Here is a 24,278-nt window from a genome sequence, read left to right on the forward strand (position 1 = left end):
GCATCCAAGTCTTTGACCCAAAGCAACAGAGTCTTTGCTGTTGAGGTTGAGATCTCCAGATAGAACGTCAGAGTTAAAAACTCCTTCTGAGTGTGCAACACACTAGGTCTCCCCATGCGACCACCTGTCCCAAGGACCTTTCACCCCACCTCCATGCACCTGGGTTGTCGTTCCCTGTTCTCCTTTGACAGATGGGTATATATTTTCAATTTCTTTCTTTCTTTTCCTAAAAAGCATTTGGCTAGCATCAGGGAAGAGCTGCCCATAAATTTCATTACACTGTTCATTTCTATTTAAAATTTCTACCTTGACCGCACATCTGGTCTCTGGATCCTACTTTGTGGACCTTCCATTTTGATTCACTGCATTTGTCTGACATTTACTGAGCTCCTGGCTCTGTGATGTGCCAGGTTCTGTATGAGTTCTTCAGTTTCCTTCTGGAAGTATCCGCAGATCATCATCCCGTAACTGGAGAAGTGTTTTGTGGTTAGCCCCTCCAGCTTGATGATTCTATTACAGGCCATGTTGAAACTGTCACCTTCCGGAAAGTACCCCAGCAAAATGTGTACGACCTGAGCTGATCACAGCCCTTTGCCCTCCTGGCCCCTGTTGTTGGCCTCACAGGTTGGCATGTGACCTAACCCTGGCTAGTCCTGTCTGGTGTGCAGTTGGTAAAGACTTCTTATCTCTTGGTCCCATGCCCTTAAGGGTTAAATCTGCAGTCATCAGTTCTCATGCTCCAGGCTTCACGGACAAGATCTATGTGTAGTAGAAGAAGATGATCCCGTGGTCAGAGACACGGCGGAGCTGGAGAGTCATGTTCAAGTCCACAGGTAGAGTCTCCACGGGGCCAGCCCTGCTCCAGCCTTCCCAAGGTGTCTCTCTGAACCAACAGAGCTCCCTGTGGATTTGGCTTGTTTGCCTTGAATTCTGTCACTGGCAGCTGGAGATACTAGGCAGTGTGTATGGTGACAAGGGCAAGGTCCCAGTGACGGCTGGTAGCTATGGTTTTAGGGAAGAGGAGGGTTTCAGAGGAGGATGGAGAGAAGGCAGAAAGTGCAGAGAGTACAGCGTGTTTGGATGGAAACCTGGTAAGAGGTGAAGAGAATTCGCCCAAACTGGGCAGGGAGAGTCAGGTGTGGGCTGCGGGACTCGAGCCCTGTTGGACAGGCGAGGCAGGAAAGGACGCCTCTGAGATAATGCCCTGGCTCCTGACTGGCTCTGTGGTGAGGACAGAGTCCATTAGGCACGACTGTGCCCAGGCGACTTCCACGTGGAACTGTCTAATGGACCAAAGCAGTAGTGTGTGCCACTCAGCCAGGCAGCCAGAGCTGTCCATGTGGTTCAGAGGTCACTGCAGGGTGAAGGGCCAGTGCCGCTGCCCAGAAACCTCTAAAAGCCATGTGGGTACTCCTTGTGTGGAGTTGATTTGTCCTTCAGCTGTAGTTAAGTGCTTATGACAGGCACAAAGCATTACCATCTTATTTCATGGGTGTGACGAGAGCCAACGTGAGATTTGAACCACTTATACCTGTTCTGTTTTAGGGGACGTGAGAGTTGCCAGCTTATTTTATCTGTGTGCCCAGTTTCCTCTTTCTGTTTTCCTACTGTGAGCATCCCAACTCATTCCTAAGGCTACCCTTGATGTTTGCTTCTTCGTTACTAATTTTTACTTTTTGCTTTGGTAGCTCTACTCGGAGTGGCTTTCCAAAGTGGTTGATAATTCAGAGCCTTGAGGCCTTAGGGACCGGCTGCCTTTCACTCTCTGACAGCTGTGAATGTTTACTGTCCACGGCATCCCAGTGGATACCAAGTGGACTATAAAAGACCAACAATGGGAATCTTTCCCAAGTTACTTTTGGGCTTTGTCACCTTCAAACATTTTGTATGTCCATTTTTTTTGTTTGTTTGGTTTTGTTTTCTGTTTTCTTTTGTGGATGTATGGAAGCTTTTCCAACTGTTTGCAAGCTTTTTCTCAAGCCGTGATAGATGCTAGGCAATCAGAATACAGAGTAGCTACTTCTTTTATAGAAATCTGGTTCAGAGACTAGGGTTCCCGCATCAGCTTCATGGGTATGGTTTATGTCTTGGGTGGATACTGATGTCTCTGTGCTCTCATTTCTGTATCTGGAAAAGGTCTACCCTCATACACCATGAACCTGAGAGCAAGTGCCCAGCATACACAGAAGTGCTTTGAACTTTTCAGAAAGCCTGAGAAAGAAAACCTGCTCGGTCCCCAGCTTTTGAGGGTTCGACTGAGGATGTCTCACCTCCGTGATGGTGGGCTCATACAACTTTCTGTTCTTCAGTAAATTAGAGATCCCACGCTTTATTATAAAAGAGCCTTTGTGTTAGATGATTTTGTCACCTTGAAGGTAGGCTGAGGTGAGCTGTGCTGCTTGGTAGGTTAGGTGTATCCAATGCAGTATTTTTTTTGCCCTGGGACATTTTCAATGAGCGAGTTTATCAAGTCTGTGAGTCAAGCGACTTCAATTTGGCTTAGCTGCAACTGACTCAGAGCCACCTGTGACCGCTTTCTGTGTCATTGGTAAAGACCTCTGTGAATGGAAACACAGCCTGTGCCTTGCACATAGTAGGTGCTCCGTGAAATCGCACTTCTCGATGCTCCCTTCCTTCTTCCCCAAGGTGCTGTTGGCTTCTCTCGGTTCAGAACGTTGCTGGCTTTTCAGAAGCAGACTTTGTTCTCTGACAGTTCTATTGTGCTAGTACAGACTGGGACCAGGGCCACGTCAGCATGTTAGGAGGTATTTATACTGTGCCACTTTAGGGGACAAACAAACTAAAGCTCAGCTGTCACAGGCAGAAAGGAAAGTGAAAGACGCAGAGCCTGCAGCAGCTCTCCCGGGTGGGGATGGGGGTGGGAAGACCTCAGTGCTGCTGCTCTGCTGCTCCAGGTGCATGTGGGCCGGGTGGGGTGGCCGACTGCCCTGCTGCAGGACATGAGTGAGTGGAGGCAATCTTGTTCCCTGATCTTGAACACCCTTATGCCTCAGCACAGAGGTTAAGCCACAAGTTTCAGTGGCCAGATTGCATCTGCACAGGTGCCAGTCATAGAGCCCGGAGACAGGGGCTTAGCCATAGTGGATCCCCTGAGGCCCTCGCTCCTTACCCTGGCCCCCAACGCACAGAAACCTGAACCAACCTCAAACCACACTCAGCTACAACTCTGCCTCTTGTGGCTTAAGCCTCCATGGCTTAAATTTTGTTTTGTCAAGAAAAGGAGAATTAGATCCTCTTACATGGAAAGAGGATTTAAAATTTTGTCAGTTTTCAAACAAGGAATGAAAAGCCTTCTTTAGCATAAGTAACTGTAGGGCTTTGAGCCCTACAAGTCCAACCAGGTCGCTGGATGCTGCTCTCTCTCTGGGTCCCCAGAGGACAGCTCTCTGTGCAGGCAGATTCTGAAGGGCTGACTGGAGCCTGGCAGCAGCGGAGGCCTCTGGAGGAGCTGCCAGAGGCCAGGACGGCCAAGGCCAGGGTGTGCCTGAGCTGGGAGGCCCTCCCTGACGTGGGCCGTTCTCGTCACCCCTTTCCCTACGCCCAGACCCTTGCAGGAGGTGAGAGAGATACCTTTAGAGAAGCCCTGGAACTTTCAGGCACGCCGTTTCCATATTTCCCTGAGATGATTCCGCAGGCAAGTGGGGACCACGTCATGGCGCCAACCCCTGTGGAGGGAGCACATGGAAAGCTGATCATGCAAACTGGGGTTAAGGGAGGAGGTGGTGGGTTTTGGGGGAAAACTGGCTGAATGCATCAGTTAATGCTGGCATACATCTTTCCATCACAATTTAGGGATTAACAAATTGTTTCATGCTTTTATAAACCAACCAAATGTGCACTGTCAGTTCTTGGGAATGAGCCACCTAAGCAGGCCTAAAAATGTGGCTTTGCCATGTTCTTTGTTTTTTTTTGTTTTTTTTTTTTTTTGGTGGTGCTGGGGATTGAACCCCGGGACTTGTGCATATGAAGCAAGCACTGTACCAACTGAGCTATATCCCCAGCCCTTTGCCATGGTCTTTTGATGTCCAAAATTCATGGATAGAGGTGTGGGCACTTCTATTTGCACTAATTTTGGTGCTTCCCTGGGCTATTCTGTGCCACTGTGTGGGAACACAGCGCCTAATGCGCAGTGAACACTCAGTAGGTGACAGCAGGTGACAGCAATAACAACAGTTATCACTGCTGTTGAACTTTTATCCTTTTATTTTTAATACCCAGAATTTTCCTGCCATTTCTGAGGAGGAAAGTGAACTCTGGAAACTGTTTTGGTCTAGAAACCTGAATGTGACTTGTTTGTATTTCTTTTAACGTCTACATTTCTTTTTATTAGACACATATTTTTCCCTCACTCTGAAATTATTTCCAAACAAACATGTAGTGCCTGGCTTATTAATTATCGTCAAATTCCCTTCACCTAACTCAGTGCCAGGCATAAGTGATTTTTCTAAAATGACTTGTTTTTTTTCAGTTGTCCACTCTTGAGATGCATGCCTGGCTGGAGCAAGCCCTGTGAAGGATGAGTTTATCTGTTAGTTCTTCCCCTCATTGTGGATGCATTTTTTGTGTGTGTGTGTGTGTATGTGGTGCTGGTGCTGGGGATTGAACCCAGGGCCTTGTGCATGCAAGGCAAACACACTACCAACTGAGCTGTATCCCCAGCCCCTGGATGCAGTTTTTTGAACACCTATGGAGTTCAGTTTGTATGCCAGCCACAATTTATGACTCCACATTGTGGGAGACCAACCTTACACGTGACTGGGTCACACTTCCCGGCTGGGTGCTGAGGCGCTCAGTCGCAGAAATGTGGCAGAGCTTTCCCCACCCTTCTTGGATGCGAGAGTCGGTGTCTCGTGCATGGGTGTGTCTTGCTACAGCCCCATGGGTGGAGCTATGCTCACCTGTTCCTTTGTAATATAACCCCTTGCCCTGTTTAGGATAGAATCTTCCATGGAAGTGCCTTGTGTGTGTCCCCTTCTCTTACTGTGCCCTTGGGTGTGACTTACCCAGGTGTCAGTCAACCTGCTGACAGTGGACATCATGAAGATAGACTCAGCCCCCTGAAACCTGACCCCTTGCCTCATTTGAATAGCTTCTCCTCAATAAAAGGGGTTTGCCATGGTCTTTGTGCTGTCGCTCTCTCTTTCTGCAGACCCTTAAGGTCAGTGGAGCCGTCACAGTGACCCCAAAGAAAAAAGGTATTTGTGTCTCTTGTGTGGTTATTTTTTGCAGCCCAGTAAGCCCAGTTTTATTGGAGTGACCCCTGAGCCTTTTAGTCGCGAGAACAGAAACCCGGCACCACATGGCTTTCATCAGGGATCCCCTGTGGACTAGAAACAGGCACATTTGATTCTACCACAGTCTCTGGGATGAGCAGTTCTTTCCATCCCTATGTTAATTAGGGACACTCAGGAAATCATTTGACCGGGACTTTTCAGAATCCCTGATTCCCCGATTGTTACACACACTCAGTAGTCGCAATTTTGAAGATTACCTATTTTATGGTAGAGCTCTGGCAGTTGGACCTCCACCTTCTCTCTCTGGAAAAGATGGTACTCGGCTTGTTCACACACGGGTGGGATCATATTGAATTGCCTGGCTACAGAATAGGCTTCCTAGGGAGAAAGGAGACGCAGCCGGTGACGTTTCCCTCATGGAGGTCAAAACAAGGAAGGAGTAGGGTGGCAAATTATAGGTGAGGTTCTGACCATCAGTTCATGAAGAACAAGGCTGAAAGGGGGGAACTGCTACCCTCTGGGAAGATTTGGATCAAGTAAGGTCCAGGGAAAATCAGTCCAACTGTGAATTATGGACTATTATAAAGAAAAGGTAATTTGACTCTTTGCAGGTTCCTAAAGAAATAAAAATTAGATTAACATAAAACTGTAATCTGTAATTAGTGTGTTATAAACAGGATTGTCATTAATATAGTCTTTTTTAAATAAGAAAACTAGAATACTCTGTTCTTATACCATTAGCTGTCACTTTGCCCTCTTGAAACGAAAGAGCATGCTACAACATGATTCCTGTTAGAGCCCTCAGCCATCTCTTTAAAGATGGAATCGATCCTACAATTCCACTGCCATATTTGATTGTGAGAAGTTTGCAAAAGACCCCACCTCCAGGCATGGCATCTGGAGAACAGTGAGATGCTCCGTGGCATTGAAAAGTGGAAATTAACCTACCATGATCTCCATGGCGCTCCACCTGGAGGTGCCCCAGTACATCGCCATGCCTTGGTTTATCACATGCGTCATGGCTCGGACAATTTCTAAGGAAGGCCAAACAGCATCCTGTGAGTTTCTCTACTTCTCAAAGTTACATTTCCCCCCATCTCCAAAGCTTGGAAATTTACTTGTTTGATCAATACAATTACTCTGGCATTGGTGCCAACATAATAATCTATGCAACATGCAACCTTGGTGGTCTAGAGGGTGACAGTATTTTGGGGAAAACTGACATTTCATTTTTGGTTTGCAGCAACAACACTAAGTGGTATGAAAAGCTCCTCTTTTACTGGTGTTGCTTGCTGCTTCTTGATCTGATAGAAGAACTCTCGATGAATCTGTACCTAAACCTGAGTACCCTGCTCTGGTGTGCGAGAAGCCAGGGAGAGCCCTTGTTTTGACTTTGCAGGCGGCGGGTCCTTGAGGACAGCAGACCTGCCTTGTGTGTTGGATTTGCAGCACTGGCCCCACACCGAGTAGCTGTTTAATAGAGATGACTCAATAACAATGTGTTTAGCAGAAAGATAAACATATTAAATGCTGAATGGACAGCTGGAACCTCAGGGACTCCAAGCTCACAGGGCCTCGCCCTGTTCCTGACCACTTTAAGCACACTGTGCTAAGACACCCATGTCACTGATGTCCCCAGGGCCTCTTTGCTCATCAGCTGTTTCAACTTGATGTCACATTTTCTAGCCAAAAATATGCATCAGCACTTGGGGCTGAGCTGATCCTCTGGGCACCAGCCAGCCTTGATGCAGCACCAGGGAGCACCGAGAGACTCAGGTTCAACGGAGAGGGAAGCACACAGGGTTGGATTTGGTCCACAGCCAGGTCAGCCAAGCTCCCAGGGCATCGGGACATGTGACATTTTCAGTTGGTCACAGGCCTTGGGCTTCTTTTCCCAGGAATACCCAGAGGTTAAAGTGTCCTTCAGAAGAACTGAACCCCTGTCTCAAAGCCATTATTCTTATTTTTATTTCTCAGGAGCAAACCCTGCTTGAACTGATAGGGGACAGGATTAGGAAGTAGAAGGCCAGGGTCAGGGGTCTTTGCTTCTTGGTGGTTGGCTTCTGTCAGCTATTTTAAGTTGCCCTCGTTTCTCTGCTTGGAAGGTGGGAATGCTTTCATTCACTGTTGTCTGTCCATCAGGGGTAGAACTTGAACTAGAAGCTAAACATTTTTCTTTCTTGGAGAAAGTCTCCCAAATATCAGATTTTACATAGCAACCAAACTATGAAGTTTATTTTCCCTTATTGAACAAATATGAAAAAAAAAGTTAAAAGAAACTGTTTTTCTTCTCTTTTAGTATACAAATGAACACCGATCAACTTCTCTGGAGCCTGAAAACCCTGATTTGAACCTCTGCCCAGATTAGACCTCTCTACCGTTGCGCCAGGGCCCCTTCCTCCTTCAGAGCTGGGAGTTCCTCCAATCAACAGGATTTATGAGGAGCCTGCTGTTCTGGGTGCTGGTGACGCTGTGGTTAGCCAAAAGTGTTGGAAAAACTCCAGAGAAGTCACAGACAATAAAGTGAACCAAGCCTCTTCTGTCTGTCTCTGCAATCAAGGAAACTGAGCCCAGAACACTGTCAGGTGTCCTGGCCACATGGGGGTCACCAAAGGCCTGGACCAGGGCTGGGAGGGTGGAGTGCAGCTGAGACTCTCGTTCAGCTCACACATGCGAGAACTGAGTCTGCAGGACACCAGGCCAGTCGATACGAGGTTGTCAGACAGACACAGAGGCCCTGGACACAGCCAGCTTAGAGCTGAGCAGGGAAGCCAGAGAAGTAGACAAGCAATTAGAAAATGCAAAGTACTATGAAGGAGACATAAGAGGGCTGAGATGGGGAATGAAGGGGAGACCTGTTTAATACTGGCAAGTGTGACCTCACTGAGGAGTTGAGGGGCATAAAAATGAGCCAGTCATGGAGAGCATGGAAGAGCATTTTAGGAAGATGGAAGAGCATGTGGAAGGACAGAGTGAATGCCAGCAGTTGGAAGGAATTCACTGGAAAGAAGCCACATGGTGGGAGCCCAGTAAGGAAGGACAGGCGTATGAGACAAAGTCTGAGAAGGCAAACTATGTTATTTGTATGTTACTCAAAGTTTAATGGCATTGTTGATTATTTTTTTTAGGCAAAGGAATGGCACATCTTGTCACCCTAGTTCCCATTTCAGAACACCACCTCTGCCTGTGCTGAGAACCTGCGTGAAGGGGAGGCCTGGAGGAGGCCAGGGAATCTCGGGAGGGCCTGCAGCGTTCCAGCAGGAGCGGAGGGTGGCTTGGAGTGGGACCTTGGCAGGAGAGACAGAGCCTGAGTGTGGGAACGAGAGGAATCAAGGCCGTCTCCCAGGCCATTTGCAGAGATGAGGGAGGAACTGGTTTGGGGAGGGAATCAAGGATTCTTTAGACACAAGAAAAACAGAGACGCTCATGAGATACTAAGAGGAGATGAGGCATTTGGACTCAGGAGACAGCGAACTGTGCAGGCTGGACATGGGGCCTGTCACTTCCTGTCTGCTGATGATGTCATGGCCGTGGATGAGCCTGCTCCAGGAGATCTGCAGGGAGAAGAGGAGGCTCTCTGAGCAGCCTCTGACAGAGGACCCTGCAAGGCCTGCTGGGCCGTCAGGAGTGGGAGCAGGGACATTGGATAACCAAGAACAGACAGAGCGCGGCCCAGCATGAACGTCGTGAACACCCAAATCAGAAGGGCACAGGCCAGCACCCACTGGCTCTGGCCTCCACGGGGAGGGGACCACAAACCCTGAGAAGAGCCTTCCGGTGGTGTGGTGGGGCCGAGGTTGGAGGGACGGCAGAAGGTGGGCTGGGAGGTTTGCAGGTGAGAAGAACAGGGGGATAGGCACAGTGGACCGGAGGGTGTAACAGTGAGGATGGCCCAGGTGTCAGCCCCCTGTGGCCCTTAGCGAGAAGGGGACCCAGAAGAAGGCCACTGATGGGGTGAGGTGGAAGAGGCTGAGCCGGGCAGGAGGGACGCTCTGTGAAGAAGGGGCTAGCAGGTCTGTAGGGCTCTTCTGGCAGACTCAAGCCTCTGTGGTGATGTCCGTGCTCCATGCATGTGACCTACGAGGGTGTGAGGAGTGAGCACAGGTGGGGAGCTTTGTGGGACACCCCGGCCCGTGCTCCTTCCTCACTCACTGCCTGTTGGCCTCTGAGTCTGAAGAAGGGGCTTGGTGGGATGGGGACGGGATTCCTCCAGTTCTCGTCCTCCTGGCACAGGGAGCAGGGGAGACCGGGAGAACCGAGAGGCTGCAGCCGGAGAGTCGCCCTGCCCGAAACGAAGATTTAATTTCAATTCATGTTAAAGGAGCTCATTATTTTAGTTGTTTAGCTGGTCAAAAGGAAACCGTGGGCAAGGTGAGCTCTTACAAGTCCTCCCATGAAGGGACACTAGGGGGCAGAATTGTTGAAAGAAAAGAAATCAACCTGGTCCCCAGAGTGACACTGTTTCTTGTGTATTGTGGAAATGCACTTTGAAAGTGTCCTAGGCAGAGTGTCAATGCTGAGCGGGAAAAGGACTTCATTCCATTGTATTCCCAGGCCTCTGTGAAGAGATACAGTAAGTGGTGGTTAAATCTGTTACCTAGGACCTGATCGGAGCCTGCCCAGACTCCCCATCAATCCAGAAGGCTTAGGGGTGCTCAGTCTTCCTGAACCCTACCAACACCTGTGTGGGTGGGGCTGGGCTTTAAAGCCACCCACATACGGTTCCACTGAAGTTCTGTTCTGTGGGGGTCCTGGTATGAGGCCCCAGTCTCGATGTTTTGGAAACAGCCTGGGGTTTAGAATTGCTGTGCTTGTTATTCGGTGGCCTTCGTGGGTGGCCCCTGGGCCACAGGCGTCAGCAGCAATGGAATTGTCCCATATGCAAGTCCAGACCTAGAAGACCATGAGTTCTGGGGGGTGGCAGCCCTGCAAGCAAATCTGCTATACTGTAGAGCTTGAGAGCCATTCCCTACTCCTCTCCAGGGAACCATGTCAGGGACAGATTCTCCGTAGTCCATCTCTGCTCTCCTCTAATCTGCTGCTTCATGCAGAAGTTTAACCTGTGCTCACTGTGGTTACTCCCCTGAGTACTTATCCAGCCACTACCACACACACACTCACACACACACACACACACACACAATTCAGTATGAATCAATCTGGGAATGTGATAGAAACAGTAGCTGAGGCTTTTGAATTTTTTAAAAATTAGCTATCAAATCTCAAACGTTTGAGGAAAACAGCCTAAACTACCAAAAGACTGCCAAATCCTCCTTAGCACGCTTCCCCTGGTTGAAAGTGTCCTCGTCCTTTAGCCTGGTGCGACCTCCCAGGCTCACAGCCCACCACGGCTTGCTCTCTGTCCCTGTGTCGTAGCAGAGCAGAATCTCAGCAGCTCTGCAGGTGACTCTTTTTTTGCTACTGAGGATGGAACCCAGGAGGGGTACTCTAAAACTGAGCTACATCCCCAGCCCTTTTAATTTTAATTTAGTTTATTTTTTTTTAAATTTTGAGACAGGGTCTCACTAAGTTGCTCAGGCTAGCTTCCAACCTGCGATCCTCCTGCTTCAGCCTCCTGAGTTGCTGGGATCCCAGGTGTGCACTGGGATCCCCAGTCCCTGACTTGCAGTTCAATTGATCATATGGGTTTCCCACTCCTCTCTGGAGAGTGGGGATGATCTTGAGCCTGAGGAACTCTTTCAATCCTTGTCATGGGACAGCGTGTGGAGATCACGGGAAGTCTGACCATGGCACAACTGAGTAGCAACCAAATGTGGCCCTGGCTGTTTTCTCCCAAGGAGTACTTGGGATTCTGATGTTTTAGTGACATTCTTCTCTCAGTAATAGTAGCAGGCCATCTTTATTTAAAAATATGCTTTTTATGTCAAGGAAATTGATACTACTATTTATTTTGAGTGGAAAAAATTTTTGATAAACATTTCAATTTCTTAATGGGAGCTCATGCAAAACCCGGAAGCTCACAAAAAAACTTGTTGTTTTGTTTTGATATGGCCCCTGGAACTTTGAAAATTGCAAGGAAATAATTTCAGGAGTAACAGAACATAGGGGCTAATGATCCAATATGAAGAAATTGGTGTTTTGGTGAAATAAAATTTGCTTAAATTAATATGGATGTAGAGACAAAGGGATAAAACCGAAATAAATCTTGGAGATAATGTGGTGCAGTTTCTGCTTTCTGTAGATGTGGAAATAGTCTAGGAGGCAGTTACATTAAGCATAATTAAAAGCTGAAATATTACAAACAATTGTAAATATTTCAAATATGCTTGCTTGGAAAATGCTGAGAACAAACAGAAAACAGTAACTGCTCTCTATTTTCCAAGGTTCCTGTAAATATGTTATCATGCTTTTATAAAGTAAAAAAAGAAAGATTACCAAGCAGCAAAGGCTTTAAAGTGCTTGAAATACTTATTAATGCTTTAAACACTAATATGTTATAGTTTTGACCTAATGGAGTTGCTGCAGGTGGAGGGAAATGTGGTTCTGTGTTGGTGGGGTCACATGGCTCAATTCTGACAGGTGCCAGGATCCTATCTTTGTCAGAGGCAAGGATCAGACTGGAACTGAGATGCTAGTATGACACAGGGCTGCTGCATCAGAAGAGCAGTGAACACTAATGAAAGTGAGTTTAGTTGTGCATGGTGGCACATGCCTGTAATCCCAGGAGGCAGAGGCAAGAGGATCGAAAATTCAAAGCCAGCCTCAACAATTTAGGGAGGCCCTAAGCAGCTTAGTGAGATCCTGTCTCAAAATAAAAAATAACAAGGGCTGAGGTTGTGGTTTAGTGGTTAAGTGCCCTTGGATTTAATCCCCAGTTCCCAAAAAAGTAAGACTAGGCCTGGGCCCAACCTTTATTTACTTGAGCTGTCTGTTATTAGCCACCTTCTGTTGCAGCAGCAGAAGCGGCTGGTGTGGTGCTTTGTAATTGCTTCTCTGAAGCTTAGCGATTTCCTCTTGGCCCCTCTTGGGTGCTGAGGAGACCTCTGTGGGTGCTCATCTTAGTGCCTGGAGATAGAAGACTGTTTTCCCCACAGGATCGGAAACTTGAACTCAAATGGAGGGAGTCAAAACTTAGCATGAACCAGGAGCCAAAGTCCTTAACGGTTTGCTGACTGTCTCAGGAGGACCTGGCTGTATAGAACACACACCAGGATTCAGAAGCAGATCGATATTGATGAGCAATATGTAATCTTCTTAATAACTGTTTAGGTGGCTAATATGTTAACCTCCATTTTATTTGACAAAGAACCTGACTCATAAAGACAAAGTCACTTAGACAAGGCCTCAGGAGGTGGCTTTGAAGATGACTGGTCATCCTGCAAGGCTTTGTGCCTAGTGCAGTGTGGGAGAAGGTGAGTTGGGGACAGAAAACTCTCAGGGCGTTTGCCTCAGTGACTCCTCGTGTATTTGTGGGCGGCTGGTGTGTGGTAGTTCCATCCCTTCCTTTGCATTTAACATGCTGATGACTCAGTTCATGATGTGCCTGAGTCATTTGAGAAACACAAGCAATCTTTTTGGTTCCCTGAAAACCTCAAATCCAGTGACTGAAAGAGACAGACAGAGGAAGCAAAATAAGGGGTTTTGGTCTGTGTCCTACTGACGAAGCGTGGAGAAGAGTGGTCTTCACAAAACAGTTTTCTGAGACTAGGCTTTCTAGACTGGGGCTTCCCCAAAACAAGCCTGGATAAGAACAGACCGGATTCAAGAGACCAGATAAGAATTTGCGCTGCAAGCCAAGTCAGCAAAACCCTCCTCACCTGGAGAAAGGCAACCCTTGTTCAGAAATCTGAGCCAAGAATGGAGGCAGCTTGATGTCTCTGAGGACACTGCACTGCCCCCCACTCCCAGCCCTCCCTAGAGGGCACAGGTCCTCACACTCTCCACTCTGACAGGAGCTTCTGATCTTGTCCACACGCAATTCCAGAGCCTTACTCTGGAAGGTGGATTGTGTTGTCAAACTGAGACCCGTTCAGTCTCACTTTTACCAGAGGTCCCCAGGCCCTAAACAATAGCTGTTGTGGGTAAGCCCCCCGAGGTCACCGTGAGGTTCAGACCACCTCCGCATCTGCTGCATTCAAACAGCTCGGCTGCTCATTGCCCAGCTGCCCCCTGGAAAGAGTCGATGGGCGGGGTGGAGAGGCAGGTTCTTAGGACTTCTGTTTCGTGTCTCAGGCTGACCACTACTATTTCTAAATGCTCAAGACCTGAAATATTTCATATTCAGATTAAAAAAAATTTTTTTCTTATCATATTTGAATTCACATAACAAGACATCACCAAATTCCATAGACACCTTGCTTGCCCAGCCCAAAGGCAACTGAAGGTAGTGTACACAAGGTCACTAGCGCACCTGGGTCGACTGTCCCCACCACGTGAGCTCAGGGCTAGTTTTCCATTCATGGTGTCCTGCCAGTGCTCAAAACGTTTTGGATTTTGGAACTTTTCAGATTTTGGAGTTTTAGATTACGGACGCCTCACCCCGTGTTTCCTTCCCCCCGCAGTGATCCTTCCCGCCAGCCCCGTCTGTCACCTTGTTTCACACCAAGTAAAACTCCAGGACTTAAAAATCCCATCGGAGCAACTGGACATAAGAGAAGTGCCCTGAAGTACGAGCTGGCCTTGCTGTGACCTGTCTGGGACGGACACGGGCTGCCTGGGGACTCTGCTCACGCTTGGCCCAGTGCCCTCTGCAGAGGGAGGCCCTGAGATGCTGCTTCTCTCACTGTTCTTGCTTCTTCCTCCCGAGGCAGCGACCATCCCCCAGACAGGAATGGCCAAGTGATCGGCCCAAGGCAAAGGCCTCCTTCTGTCCAATTCCCCTCGCCCTTGGCTCCCCTAACCCTCTTATTACCCCAGCTGGTCTGTCCAGCTTCTCACCTAGACCATGGCTGCCTGCAGACACTCTCCAGGAAGGAGTGACACAGAGTGTGAGTCATAAAAGTGCACCTGTCCCCCCAATGCCATCTTGCTATGAATCCACCATGACAGAGGAAAACCTGGTGACTCCCGGCTGTCCGTGTGATGGCTACATGTGCTTAACACCAAATGGGGGCTTGGGATGTGGCTCAAGCAGTAGCGTGCTTGCCTGGCATGCGTGCGGCCCGGGTTCGATCCTCAGCACCACATACAAACAAAGATGTTGTGTCTGCCAATAACTAACTAAATAAATATTAAAATTCTCTCTCTCTCTCTCTCTCTCTCTCTCGCTCTTTAAAAAAAAAACACCAAATGGTAGCAACTGGGGAGACATTTACTGTCCTCAAGAAACGGGGTGGTATCCATGACCAGTACAGAGGACAATGTACTGTGGTCAAGTTCTACAGGACTCGTGAGGAGTGGAATGAATTCCAGTCATTGAAAAAAAAAAAATTTTTTTTTTTTTAAAAAGAGTAAGCAAACTCATTGTTTTGTCTGGAACAAGGCAATGAATAAGTGAAGTTAAATAAGCAAACCTAAGTAAACTGAAATTCCAGGGTTGTACGATGTTCCTAGTTTCCTAATACTAGATGGTCCTGGCTTCCCACTGATTCTAGACCACTGCAGCATGTATTGTCAAAGTTTCATAAATACTAAGGTCTGTTTCTTTGTCTTTCCTTTTTTTTTTTCTGGAATGGAACCCAGGGGTGCTATACCACTGAGCTATATCCCCAGCCTTTTTTATTTATTTATTCTTTATTTTTGAGAAAGGGTCTGGCTAAGTTACTGTGGCTGTCCTTGAACTTGCGATCCTCCTGCCTCAGCCTCCCGAGTCTCTGGGTTGACAGGTGTGGCCTGGGCTGCTGGTGTCTGTTTCTGGAGTCTCCAAATGTGGAGCAACCCTTCCTATCCAAATTGCTCCAGAACAGAAGGGGTTCAGATTTTGAGTTTTTGAATCTGGGGATTTGAACTTGGCCTCAAGAAGGTTTGGATTTAGGAGCATTTTGGAATTCAGATTTTGAGGGGAGGGTTGTTCAACGGGCAAGTCCTCCCTTCCACTTTGCTTATCTTCAGGACTAATCTCAGCTCTCCTTGGCCCTTTACTCTTCCTGATAAGTTATCAAATTAGCTTATCAAACTATTTAAAAAATGTGGATTAAGGTTGGAATAGATCATTTTAGCAGAATCCACATCTTTAGGACACTAACATTTTATTCCATCTCCTATAAATGACGTGTTCTTTTTATTTTTTTTTAATTTTTTTTTAAAGAGAGAGTGAGAGAGGGGAGAGAGAGAGAGAGAATTTTTAATATTTATTTTTTTAGTTCTCGGCGGACACAACATCTTTGTTGGTATGTGGTGCTGAGGATGGAACCCGGGCCGCACGCATGCCAGGGGAGCGTGCTACCGCTTGAGCCATATCCCCAGCCCATACGTGTTCTTTTTAGATACTGTGGGTTTACAAGGCCTTATAAAGTTTTATGTATCTCCCCACATAGTCCTTGCACATTTAACACATTTTGTTCCTACTTCCCTGGTGGGTTTCTTCTTTCCTGCCTGGACAGGTGTTTTGCTCTCTCCTCTTCTTTCTCCTTCCTCTCGTCCTTTCCCTAGGGCATCCCCCGCACCCCCCAGCTTCTAAGTCTCTTTCCCTCTCTGTCATCTACACAAGAAAGTGAAAGGTTCGAGGTGAGTCTCACTTTCCTGAGAGGAGAGTGGGAAGGGACGGGAGCTCATGCTAGTGTGAATGCCCCCATCACACTGGTGTCTGCTGAGAAGGATTCTGAATCTTTTAGAAATCCAGGAGCGTGGTGAGGGAGCTGGCCTGGCTGGAAGGCTGTCTCAGCTGAGCTGGAGTCTGCTGCTGTGGTCCTGGCTAGTACACTGGTGTGTGGTCAGCTAAGCCCCTCAAATTCTACCATAGAACATAGACAAGATGATTTCAATCTGGAAAATTCTCAAAGCAAGAGTTACCAATTGCTCATCACTGCCACAAATGGTGATATTTCCTTAAACATCTGATTTTGAATAACCCGTTTTATTCCCCAATGAATGTACCTGATGAATAATCTACAGAATGCATGCAGAAATAAGGAAATTAACCTACTATGTAGGTACATGTGATAGAACAAGTTTATCCTAATTTTAGAATAACTAAATGAAACTCTTCTGGTATATCAGAAATAATTATGGCAGAAGGAAGTTCTGGCACGTGGAAACAAGACCTAATCAGCAACACACAGCGATGTGATAGAAGTTACAGATTCTCCTCATTCAACTGTGACATTTAACAGGTCTAGAGATGATAGCTTCAAGAATTATTCGCTTTTCATTTTGATCTTGAGCTTTGGGTTGCAGTTTTTCTTACTGAGAAATGAGGCCATCTCTAACTACATGGTGCATCAATTAGAGCTTTTATTTTTGGTGGAGGAAGTGATTGAAAACTCAGCTGGATGTCCTTAGAGCCACGAAAGAGGTGAGGTCCTAGAGGTGTGGTCACACGTGCTTGAGGAATGGTTGTCCCAGCAAGTTGCTGGGGACAACTTGTTTTCCAAGCCTCTGTTCTGCTGTCCCTGGTTGTTTGCCTTGGGGCATCAGGGCAGCTGTGGGTGGTAGCTGAGACTGGGCTTCCTGGTACCAGTGGAGCTCAGCCCTTGGCCTCATCATTTTAAGCAAGACTCCTGGGACTTCACTGCTTGGGCCATATAAGCCAATGACTTGGCCAGTGTTATTATACATCTACCTTGTGCTTAAAGAAATCAAGGCTCAAAAGGATGAAAACTTAACGGATCTGGTTTTGAATTTCCCTCTAGGGAAAATTCCCCCAGGCACCAAATCTATGCTAAAACAAAATGAAGCAAAACCTCTTTTCCATTTCTCTTCAACCACATTTGTATTTCATGCCCACTCTTGGTAATGCTATTTGAAGCACATTGAAAGTTAATAATATTTCTATCAAGTGAAGGAACCAGCCTTTGGGCATGTCAAAAGCAAATGTATGAGGCACAACATTAGCTAAAGAATTGTTTTTCAAATGTTCATTGAGCTGCATAAAAAATAAATGTAGCCAAACCTGCCAGTTCTACCTGGTAGCCAATGTTTCTGTGCCTGTTACCAGTGGAACAGTTATTTTTATGCTTGGGAGCATCTGTCACTGCATTATAGCTGTCTGATTCCAGTGATATATTTCTGATCTTTTAACTTGTGTGAATGCCATCCTGTTCGGTCAGATAGACAGATGTAAAATCTTGACATTTAGCTCTGCTTCTATTATCCTGTCTGGAACTCTTTATTTATAAAACTCTTTGTGGATTGGCTTCTTGGGACAGATATTTAACTCTACTTAAAAAGCAACACTGTCTCGTGGATGAAAGAATAAGGCAAGCAACTTGGCGGAGATGGATTAGCTTGAAGCATATTGACCTACTGAGGTTCTCTCCAGCAGTGCAGTCCAGCTCTCATGGGGAGCAATAGGTCCTGTTCCCCTAATAGTGTGGGCCATCTGGCTGCCCTCCTGGGTTCTGTCTTGGGAGATGCCATCTTCATCCCAGTGAGGTCAAACCTCCAAATGAGGCCTCCCTCATTCCCTATAGCCCATCTGCGGGGCAAGCTGGAGGTTCATCCAGGCCTCCCTTGTCTCTCCCTTGTCTCATCTAACTTGTCCAGTGCCTGGCAATCAACTCAAAGGCAACTTTTTAAAACTTGACATGGCGAAGTAGGATGATTTCCTCAGCCTTCTGACAGTGAACTACTGGGTCAAGAGGAGCTACCAACCCACACTGTTCTAAAGCCGGTTTCTCCTTTGTAGGAGGCTGGGGAACTTCCTTGTGGTAAAGCAGTGCTTCTCCTACCAGATGCCCTGATGTGGCCACAGGAGCAAGCGGTGTTAGATGGCCTTGGCTTTATCATAAAAGCACAAGAAACCTCTGTTCTGTACCATCAGAAAGCTCCAAAACATTAACAATGTTTTTCTTTACATATATGATGGTTTCCTTAAATCTTCTCTCTCTCTGTATTTCTCTGGCTTTCCTCCTGTTTCTTTGAGCTTTCATTTGGAGGCCTTCTTTGAAGGTTAGGTGACCCTGGTCTCTGATCATGTCGAAGGGTAAGGCACTAAACTGCCTTGGACACTGCCTGTCCACTAGTGGAATTCACCGTGGGACCTTGCAGTGCCCACTGTGGGGCACGTGTAGTGTTTCCCTATTGGGGATTTTTTGTCTATAACCATACTGATATCTATTAGAACTTTTTCTGAAACAATGAATATTCTCCTAAAAGATATTCTCCGAGGAAGGTGTGGCCTGGCTGCTGGTGACCTGCACTTGAGTGGAGAATCAAACTTCCTGATCTCATCCTCCTTCTCCCTCTTTGTAAAGTCTGCAGCTCCCCCAGCCCCGTGTCCAGTGTCCCTCTGCTTAAGAGCCTCTGGGCTCCAGCTCTGTGCTGATTGCCCGTTGCTCGCTTTGCAAATGAGGACATGGATGGAGTCCTCCAGTGACGTGGAGTCCTTCTTCACTCTGCTCTTCCTGTCAGTCTCATACACAACCCTGTTTGCATCCAGGCTCACCCCCTCACACGGCACGGCTGGTTCTAGCTGAGCCACTGTCACCTCACCCAGATGGCTCCCATGCTCATTCCTCACAGTCCATCTGCAGGGAAAGCTGGAGAGGTCCATCCAGGGCCTCCCTTGTCCTGGACAGCTCGGCCCCTGTCATCTCTCTCAAGTCATTCCCTACTCGTGCCCCCCTCGTTGGTCTCCCTGAAGTTCCTCAGACATGACAGACTTGTCCCCCCTCAGGGCCTCTGCACTGTTGTGGCCACAGGAACAGCCTCCCAAGGCTTCCCTGGCTGCCCACTTGCTCCTTCAGCCTATTCAGCCCTCACTTTCTCCAGCCACCTCATCCTCAGCACATCCGCCTCCTTCCACCTCCAACTTTCTCTAACGCCTGGCCCCTTCTAGCATCCGACATGGTTGAGCTTGTTACTGTTTTGCTGTTCTTTCCTGTCTCCTCCAGTGGATGGACTGTCCCACGGGGTGGGGAGCTTGTCTGTCTCTTCCCCTGGTACACTGCCTGCATCCCGTGGTGCACCATGGGCACTGGGTAAATGTCAGCCGAGTATGAATGAACGAGCAAGCCGGGTTGGGGCCTGGGTGTTGGGGGCTCTGCCATGCTCCTTTCTGGGCCATCCTGAGGCTACTGGTCACATTTAAAGTGCATTCTGTAGGTTTATGAGAAAATGAAAGAGAACACTGGGATCCCAGTTGGCCTTCTCTCCTTTCTGACCACTTCCTGTACCCATTCCTTTCATCCACTGGCCTTTAAAAACAACAACTCATTTTCTTAGGTAAGAAAATTCAGGGCTGACTATGTTTGGATTTTAAAGATTTGAGTGTGAAAGCATCCTGTTTAATTATCTTGGTTTTGTACGCCTGGCTTTAGTAGAAGCCGTCACAACACAGCCCCCTTTCATCCCTATACAAACCAGCAAGACTCAGCCTAGGGATGCACTGAGGAAGGAAGGGGGGGAGTTCTGTGGCACCTACGTTTTCTGTGACTTTAGTGTGACAGTTACTCCCCAGGTGGAAGCTGTGTGTTCAGATCCTGAGAGGGTTTTGTGGGTGCAGAAGTGGCAGGGGAGGAGGGAGGCCAGTATACTGTGTGCATGTTTTTCCAGGTGGCCAACTGCTTCATTCCTGTTATGGTTTGGATGTGAGGTGTCCCCTAAAAGCTCACGTGAGACAGTGCAAGAAGGTTCAGAGGAGAAATGATTGGGTTGTGAGAGTCTTAACCCAATCAGTGAATTAATCCCCTGATAGGGATTAACTGATGGTAACTGAAGTGGTGGGGTGTGGCTGAGGAGGTGGGCATGGGGGTGAGGCTTTGGGGTATATATATATGTAACTGGCAAGTAGAGTCTCTTCTCTGCTTCCTGATCATGATGTGAGTTGCTTCCCTCTGCCACACTCTTCTGCCATGATTGATGTTCAGCCTCACCTCAAGCCCCAAGGAATGGAGCCAGCTGTCTGTGGACTGAGATCTCTGAAACCGTGAGCACTTAAGTAAACGTTTCCTTCTGTACAGTTGTTCTGGTGAGGTCCTTTAGTCATAGTAGTGAAAAAGCTCACTAAAACAATTCTGTAATTTGTGGAGACTTGGATCTTTTTTGAAATTTATTTAATTAAAAAAATTTTTTTTTGTGGTGCTGGGGGTTGAACCCTGGGCCTTGTGCATGCAAAGCAAACACTCTACCAGATGAGCGATATCCCCAGCCCTGGGACTTGAATCTTGAGTGCATGGGTTTTCCTAAACTTCCAGGGACTTGCACACAGTGGTTTGTCCTATACGTGGACAAGTTTGTTTTCTGAACCTACTGGGAAGACTCTTTTTTTTTTTTTTTGCATGTGTAACTCAAGTCAGTGGATTTGCAGTCAGGTGTTGGAGCGTCTGTAACCACCGTGGGGACGGAGCAAGACTCGAGTCTGCATCATCACCCTTGTGTTCCTGCATCACCTGCTGGCCTGGCCTCCAGACTCAAATTCGTCTTCCTTTCCCAGCTGGGGACCTAAGTAGGCTTGAAGCCTGCGGCAGGAGGGAGCAGCTCAAGGCACAATTGGTTTCTCTCCTTTTCTACTTTCTACCTCTTTCCCATGCTCTTGGCTCTAGCCTCAACCCTCCAGGAGGTCTGGGAGCCCAGACGACCCTACTCAGGGAGCTCTTAAAGGTGTCCTTCACAGGTGCCCTTCCGGTCACTTTTGCAGCTGACCTTCAAGGCAGCTGTGCCCATCTCTCCACTCCAGAGTCTCCAGGTGGAGTCATCCCCAGGCCACCCATGGTACTCGTCGGCCTTGAAAAGCCAGTTGAAAGCTCCTACCCCGAGTCAAGCAGGTGGTCCAGGGGCAGCCCCCTCCTGGTCTGATGGGGCTCACAGCAGTTTGTTTTAGATTTGCCCTTCTCAACTAGAGTCTCTTCTCTCCCTCAAATTCTATGTTCCTGAAGCCAGCAAGGGGCAGGGGTGAAGGGAAAGGTCCCCTTACAGAAAGCCAGCTCACCAGTAGGAAAGGGTCAGTAGAATTAGGAAATAAACCCAGGGGTCCTCTGTGGATGCTGAAATACGGGGATGGGGACCAGGCTGCTCACATGGTTTCAAAGAATCGCACCCAAGATTATTCATTAGTCACAGGTTTAGAGCAACGCCATCACAGTGGAGGAAGCTGGCAGACCTCACCCTGACCCAGTGGTCAACCCTAACGCGAACAGTGAAGGGACACAGTTATCCCAGGGCCTTGGCAGACACACCAAAGAGTACCCAGCATTGCCTGTGTGGGCTTCTTACACCAAACACCCAGGCTTAGTCTACACAAAAAAGCAACCAGGCAAATCCAGACCGAGATGGTCTCCAAAGCAACTGGCCTGGATTCAAAGAAAATGTCAGTGTCATTCAAGAGGAAAAAGGTTCTGGAAGTTTCTTATTGTGCTATGGCCATCTGCAGCCACAGGGGCAGGGACTGGAGATAGCGCTGCCACCTGGAGCTCATTTCAGATTAAAAGAGATTAAATAGCTATGACAGTCGACGTGCTGTGGGATTGTTTTGTGTGCCTGCGTGTGGTGCTGGGAACCAAACACAGGGCCGCAGGCTTCCTAGGCAAGTGTCTACTACTGAGTTGCCCCCTACCCCTGTCCCCATGGTGGGACTCTTCATCAACTCATGGCCTCCTCAACAGTGAACAAATAAATCCCAGAAAGGACATCATAGACAGTGGGAACAGTGATGGTGAGCAGCATTTGTGCATCGAGTTAAGTTTCCTGAGTGTGATGACTGTCCCCTGCTCACAGAGAAGGGAGCCTTTTCCTCAGGAGAAATGTCACACTGAGCAAGAGAGGGCAAAATAAAGGCCAAACACTGCACCAATTTGTAAGTGCACCTCAAGGGTATTGGGGGTTGATTCTCTGAACTTTTTTTTTTTTTTTTTGCAGATTTTTAACTTCTTAAAATAAAAAGTGGAGGAGGAAAGAGCCATGGACCAGATCTTGCCCAGTTCTTTTTGCAAGTATGCAAAGGCTTGTCACCTCCCTCTAGCACCTCCTGTCAGTGGCCAAGCCGTGGTTGTCACCTGTCATTAGGCATCTGTGTTCCTACGAGTGCAAACACCGAATGGCAGCTACCTCAGCCTCAAATCATTTGTACTGGGCATTACATTTTCCACTTATGGGATCTTTTTAATCCTTACAACAGTGTTGGAATAGCCGGAGGACGGAAGTCAGCCCTTCCCGTCTCACAAGTGCAGAACTGAGACACAGAGAGCCCCAGCAGCTCAGCCAAGGGCACAGACCTGACACCAGCACTTCCGCCCTCAGACTGTGTTTTCACAACACATTAAACTCCCAGGAGGAGTTGAATAAAACCACTGCCTCTCTTATTACTTCTTTTTGTGCACAGAGAAGGAGCCTAGAAGGTATTGGCTTATGACCTTGGATGGGCATTAGAGGTTGGTTAGCAAGGACACAGGCGGCTCTGCTCACCCCACTATGCCAGCCTGTGGAAGGGCCTGGAGCTGCAGGACTTCCAGCCTCACCTGTGTGGCCCACGAGCTCCAGGTGGCAGCGCTGTCTTCAGTCCCTGCCCCTGTGGCTGCAGATGGCCATAGCACAATAAGAAACTTCCAGAACCTTCCTGAGGCTGAGTAGATGGGTTCTCAGGATGTGGAACTGTCTTGTCAGCATCCCAGACACCTTCAGGGACATGCCAACTCACAGAGCAGGTGCAGCCAGTCACAGAGCCCGAGCAGCTGTTTCCACCTGATAGCTGGGGAGCAGAAGGAGCTCTTCTCTCCCTCTTTTCTTAACCAAAAATGATTTAAGGAAAAAAGAAGAGAGAAGCTGCTTTACAAATGTGAAGTCCAGGATGCATGGCCGGAGGTGTGAAGGCCCAGACGGACGGCCCGCCTGGTTTCTCCTTGAGGCTCTCAGGTTAGAGGCTGGATCTCTACCTCACCACTGAGTGAAGATGTGAGAAGAACAGGGGACGGGAGGCAAAGCAGCTGAAGTCCATAGACTATCAGCACAGCCAGTCCTTCCCAGGATCCCCACCACCAGACTTCATGGAATGAGGCTGGGAATTCTCATTTCCAACAAAAGCACGAAGTAGAGCGCCATGCTACCAGAGTGTCTTCCGGAACAGTTGTCTTCAGAGCTGGTCTTCACAGGTTTTCTGCAGCCTGGGCCATCACCTTTTCAGGGTGCTCTAGAGGCTGTTTTTCTAAAGCTCAGCTCTCACTATGGAACCCAGATGGAAGAAATCGTGTGTTACCCAGGGCTGCACACCAGGGCGGTCCACATTCAGCACTCTGGGGCCTCTGTGTACTCTGGAATGTTTTCATCAGGCCTAGATGATTCTTCAGAACTGAGGCCGCATACCAGCAACTCTGAGCGGAGAATTCACTGTGTTACTTAAGATCATTCAGTTCTGCTCAAGAGGGTCAAAGAGATGAACCAGGGGGTGACAACACCAGGCAGAGAAGCAAGAGACTGGTGAGAAGGCAGACAAGGCACAGGAAGGAGCAGGGATGATTGACCACTGTGGAGAGTGCGGGGACAGGGGGACAGATGGGCAGATGCAGTATCACAACACATTCACACACACTTTTGAAATAGAGTTAAGTATGGGCTGGGGATTCAGGGACATAGCTCAGTTGGTAGAATGCTTGCCTTGAATGCACAAGGCCCTGGGTTCGATCCCCAGCACCACACACACACACACACACACACACACACACACACACAATGAAATAGAGTAAGTACAGTGGAACCCATGGCAACTAAATCAGTCATCTCCTGGTGACCCCCATTCCTTGAAAATCCTTTGCAGAGGAAATGCACGTAATCCTTAGCTGTGAGTTCCAGCTGATTGCCCTAGGAGTTTCCAAGACCAAGGGTTCTATGACCTGGGCACCTGGTCTGTGCTTGCTTGCTCAAACCTCAAATCTGGTTCTCATGGAAGCACACCATGAAACCCACCGTGGCAGAGAGGTCAGGTCAGCACCGTGCACCCTCAGGACTGGGTACCTGGCTCTTTCCACACCCTTG

At 48.0% G+C, this 24,278-nt stretch overlaps 1 protein-coding gene and 2 long non-coding RNA genes across 6 annotated transcripts in view; 1 reads left to right on the forward strand and 2 right to left on the reverse strand.

Moving 5' to 3' along the window:
* Kcnab1 (potassium voltage-gated channel subfamily A regulatory beta subunit 1) overlaps positions 1-24,278 on the reverse strand; it is a 293,246-nt gene that overhangs the window by 17,339 nt on the left and 251,629 nt on the right. For all 4 annotated transcript variants that reach the window (XM_078043522.1, XM_078043521.1, XM_078043523.1 and 1 more), the window contains exons 9-11: positions 6,204-6,289; positions 5,513-5,633; positions 3,592-3,686 (exon numbers count right to left, since the gene is read on the reverse strand). In XM_078043522.1, the coding sequence (XP_077899648.1) occupies positions 3,592-3,686; positions 5,513-5,633; positions 6,204-6,289 (302 nt within the window). The remainder of the gene's footprint in view (positions 1-3,591; positions 3,687-5,512; positions 5,634-6,203; positions 6,290-24,278) is intronic.
* LOC144376292 (uncharacterized) lies at positions 612-7,792 on the forward strand. The gene is made up of 2 exons (XR_013436587.1): positions 612-833; positions 7,555-7,792. It is a non-coding gene; the product is annotated as an uncharacterized LOC144376292 (long non-coding RNA).
* LOC144376293 (uncharacterized) lies at positions 8,333-22,762 on the reverse strand. The gene is made up of 2 exons (XR_013436588.1): positions 9,408-22,762; positions 8,333-9,332 (listed from the first exon to the last, which is right to left on the reverse strand). It is a non-coding gene; the product is annotated as an uncharacterized LOC144376293 (long non-coding RNA).

The sequence above is a fragment of the Ictidomys tridecemlineatus genome, chromosome 3 (genome assembly GCF_052094955.1).
Source record: "Ictidomys tridecemlineatus isolate mIctTri1 chromosome 3, mIctTri1.hap1, whole genome shotgun sequence".
NCBI classification, from domain to species: Eukaryota; Metazoa; Chordata; class Mammalia; order Rodentia; family Sciuridae; genus Ictidomys; species Ictidomys tridecemlineatus.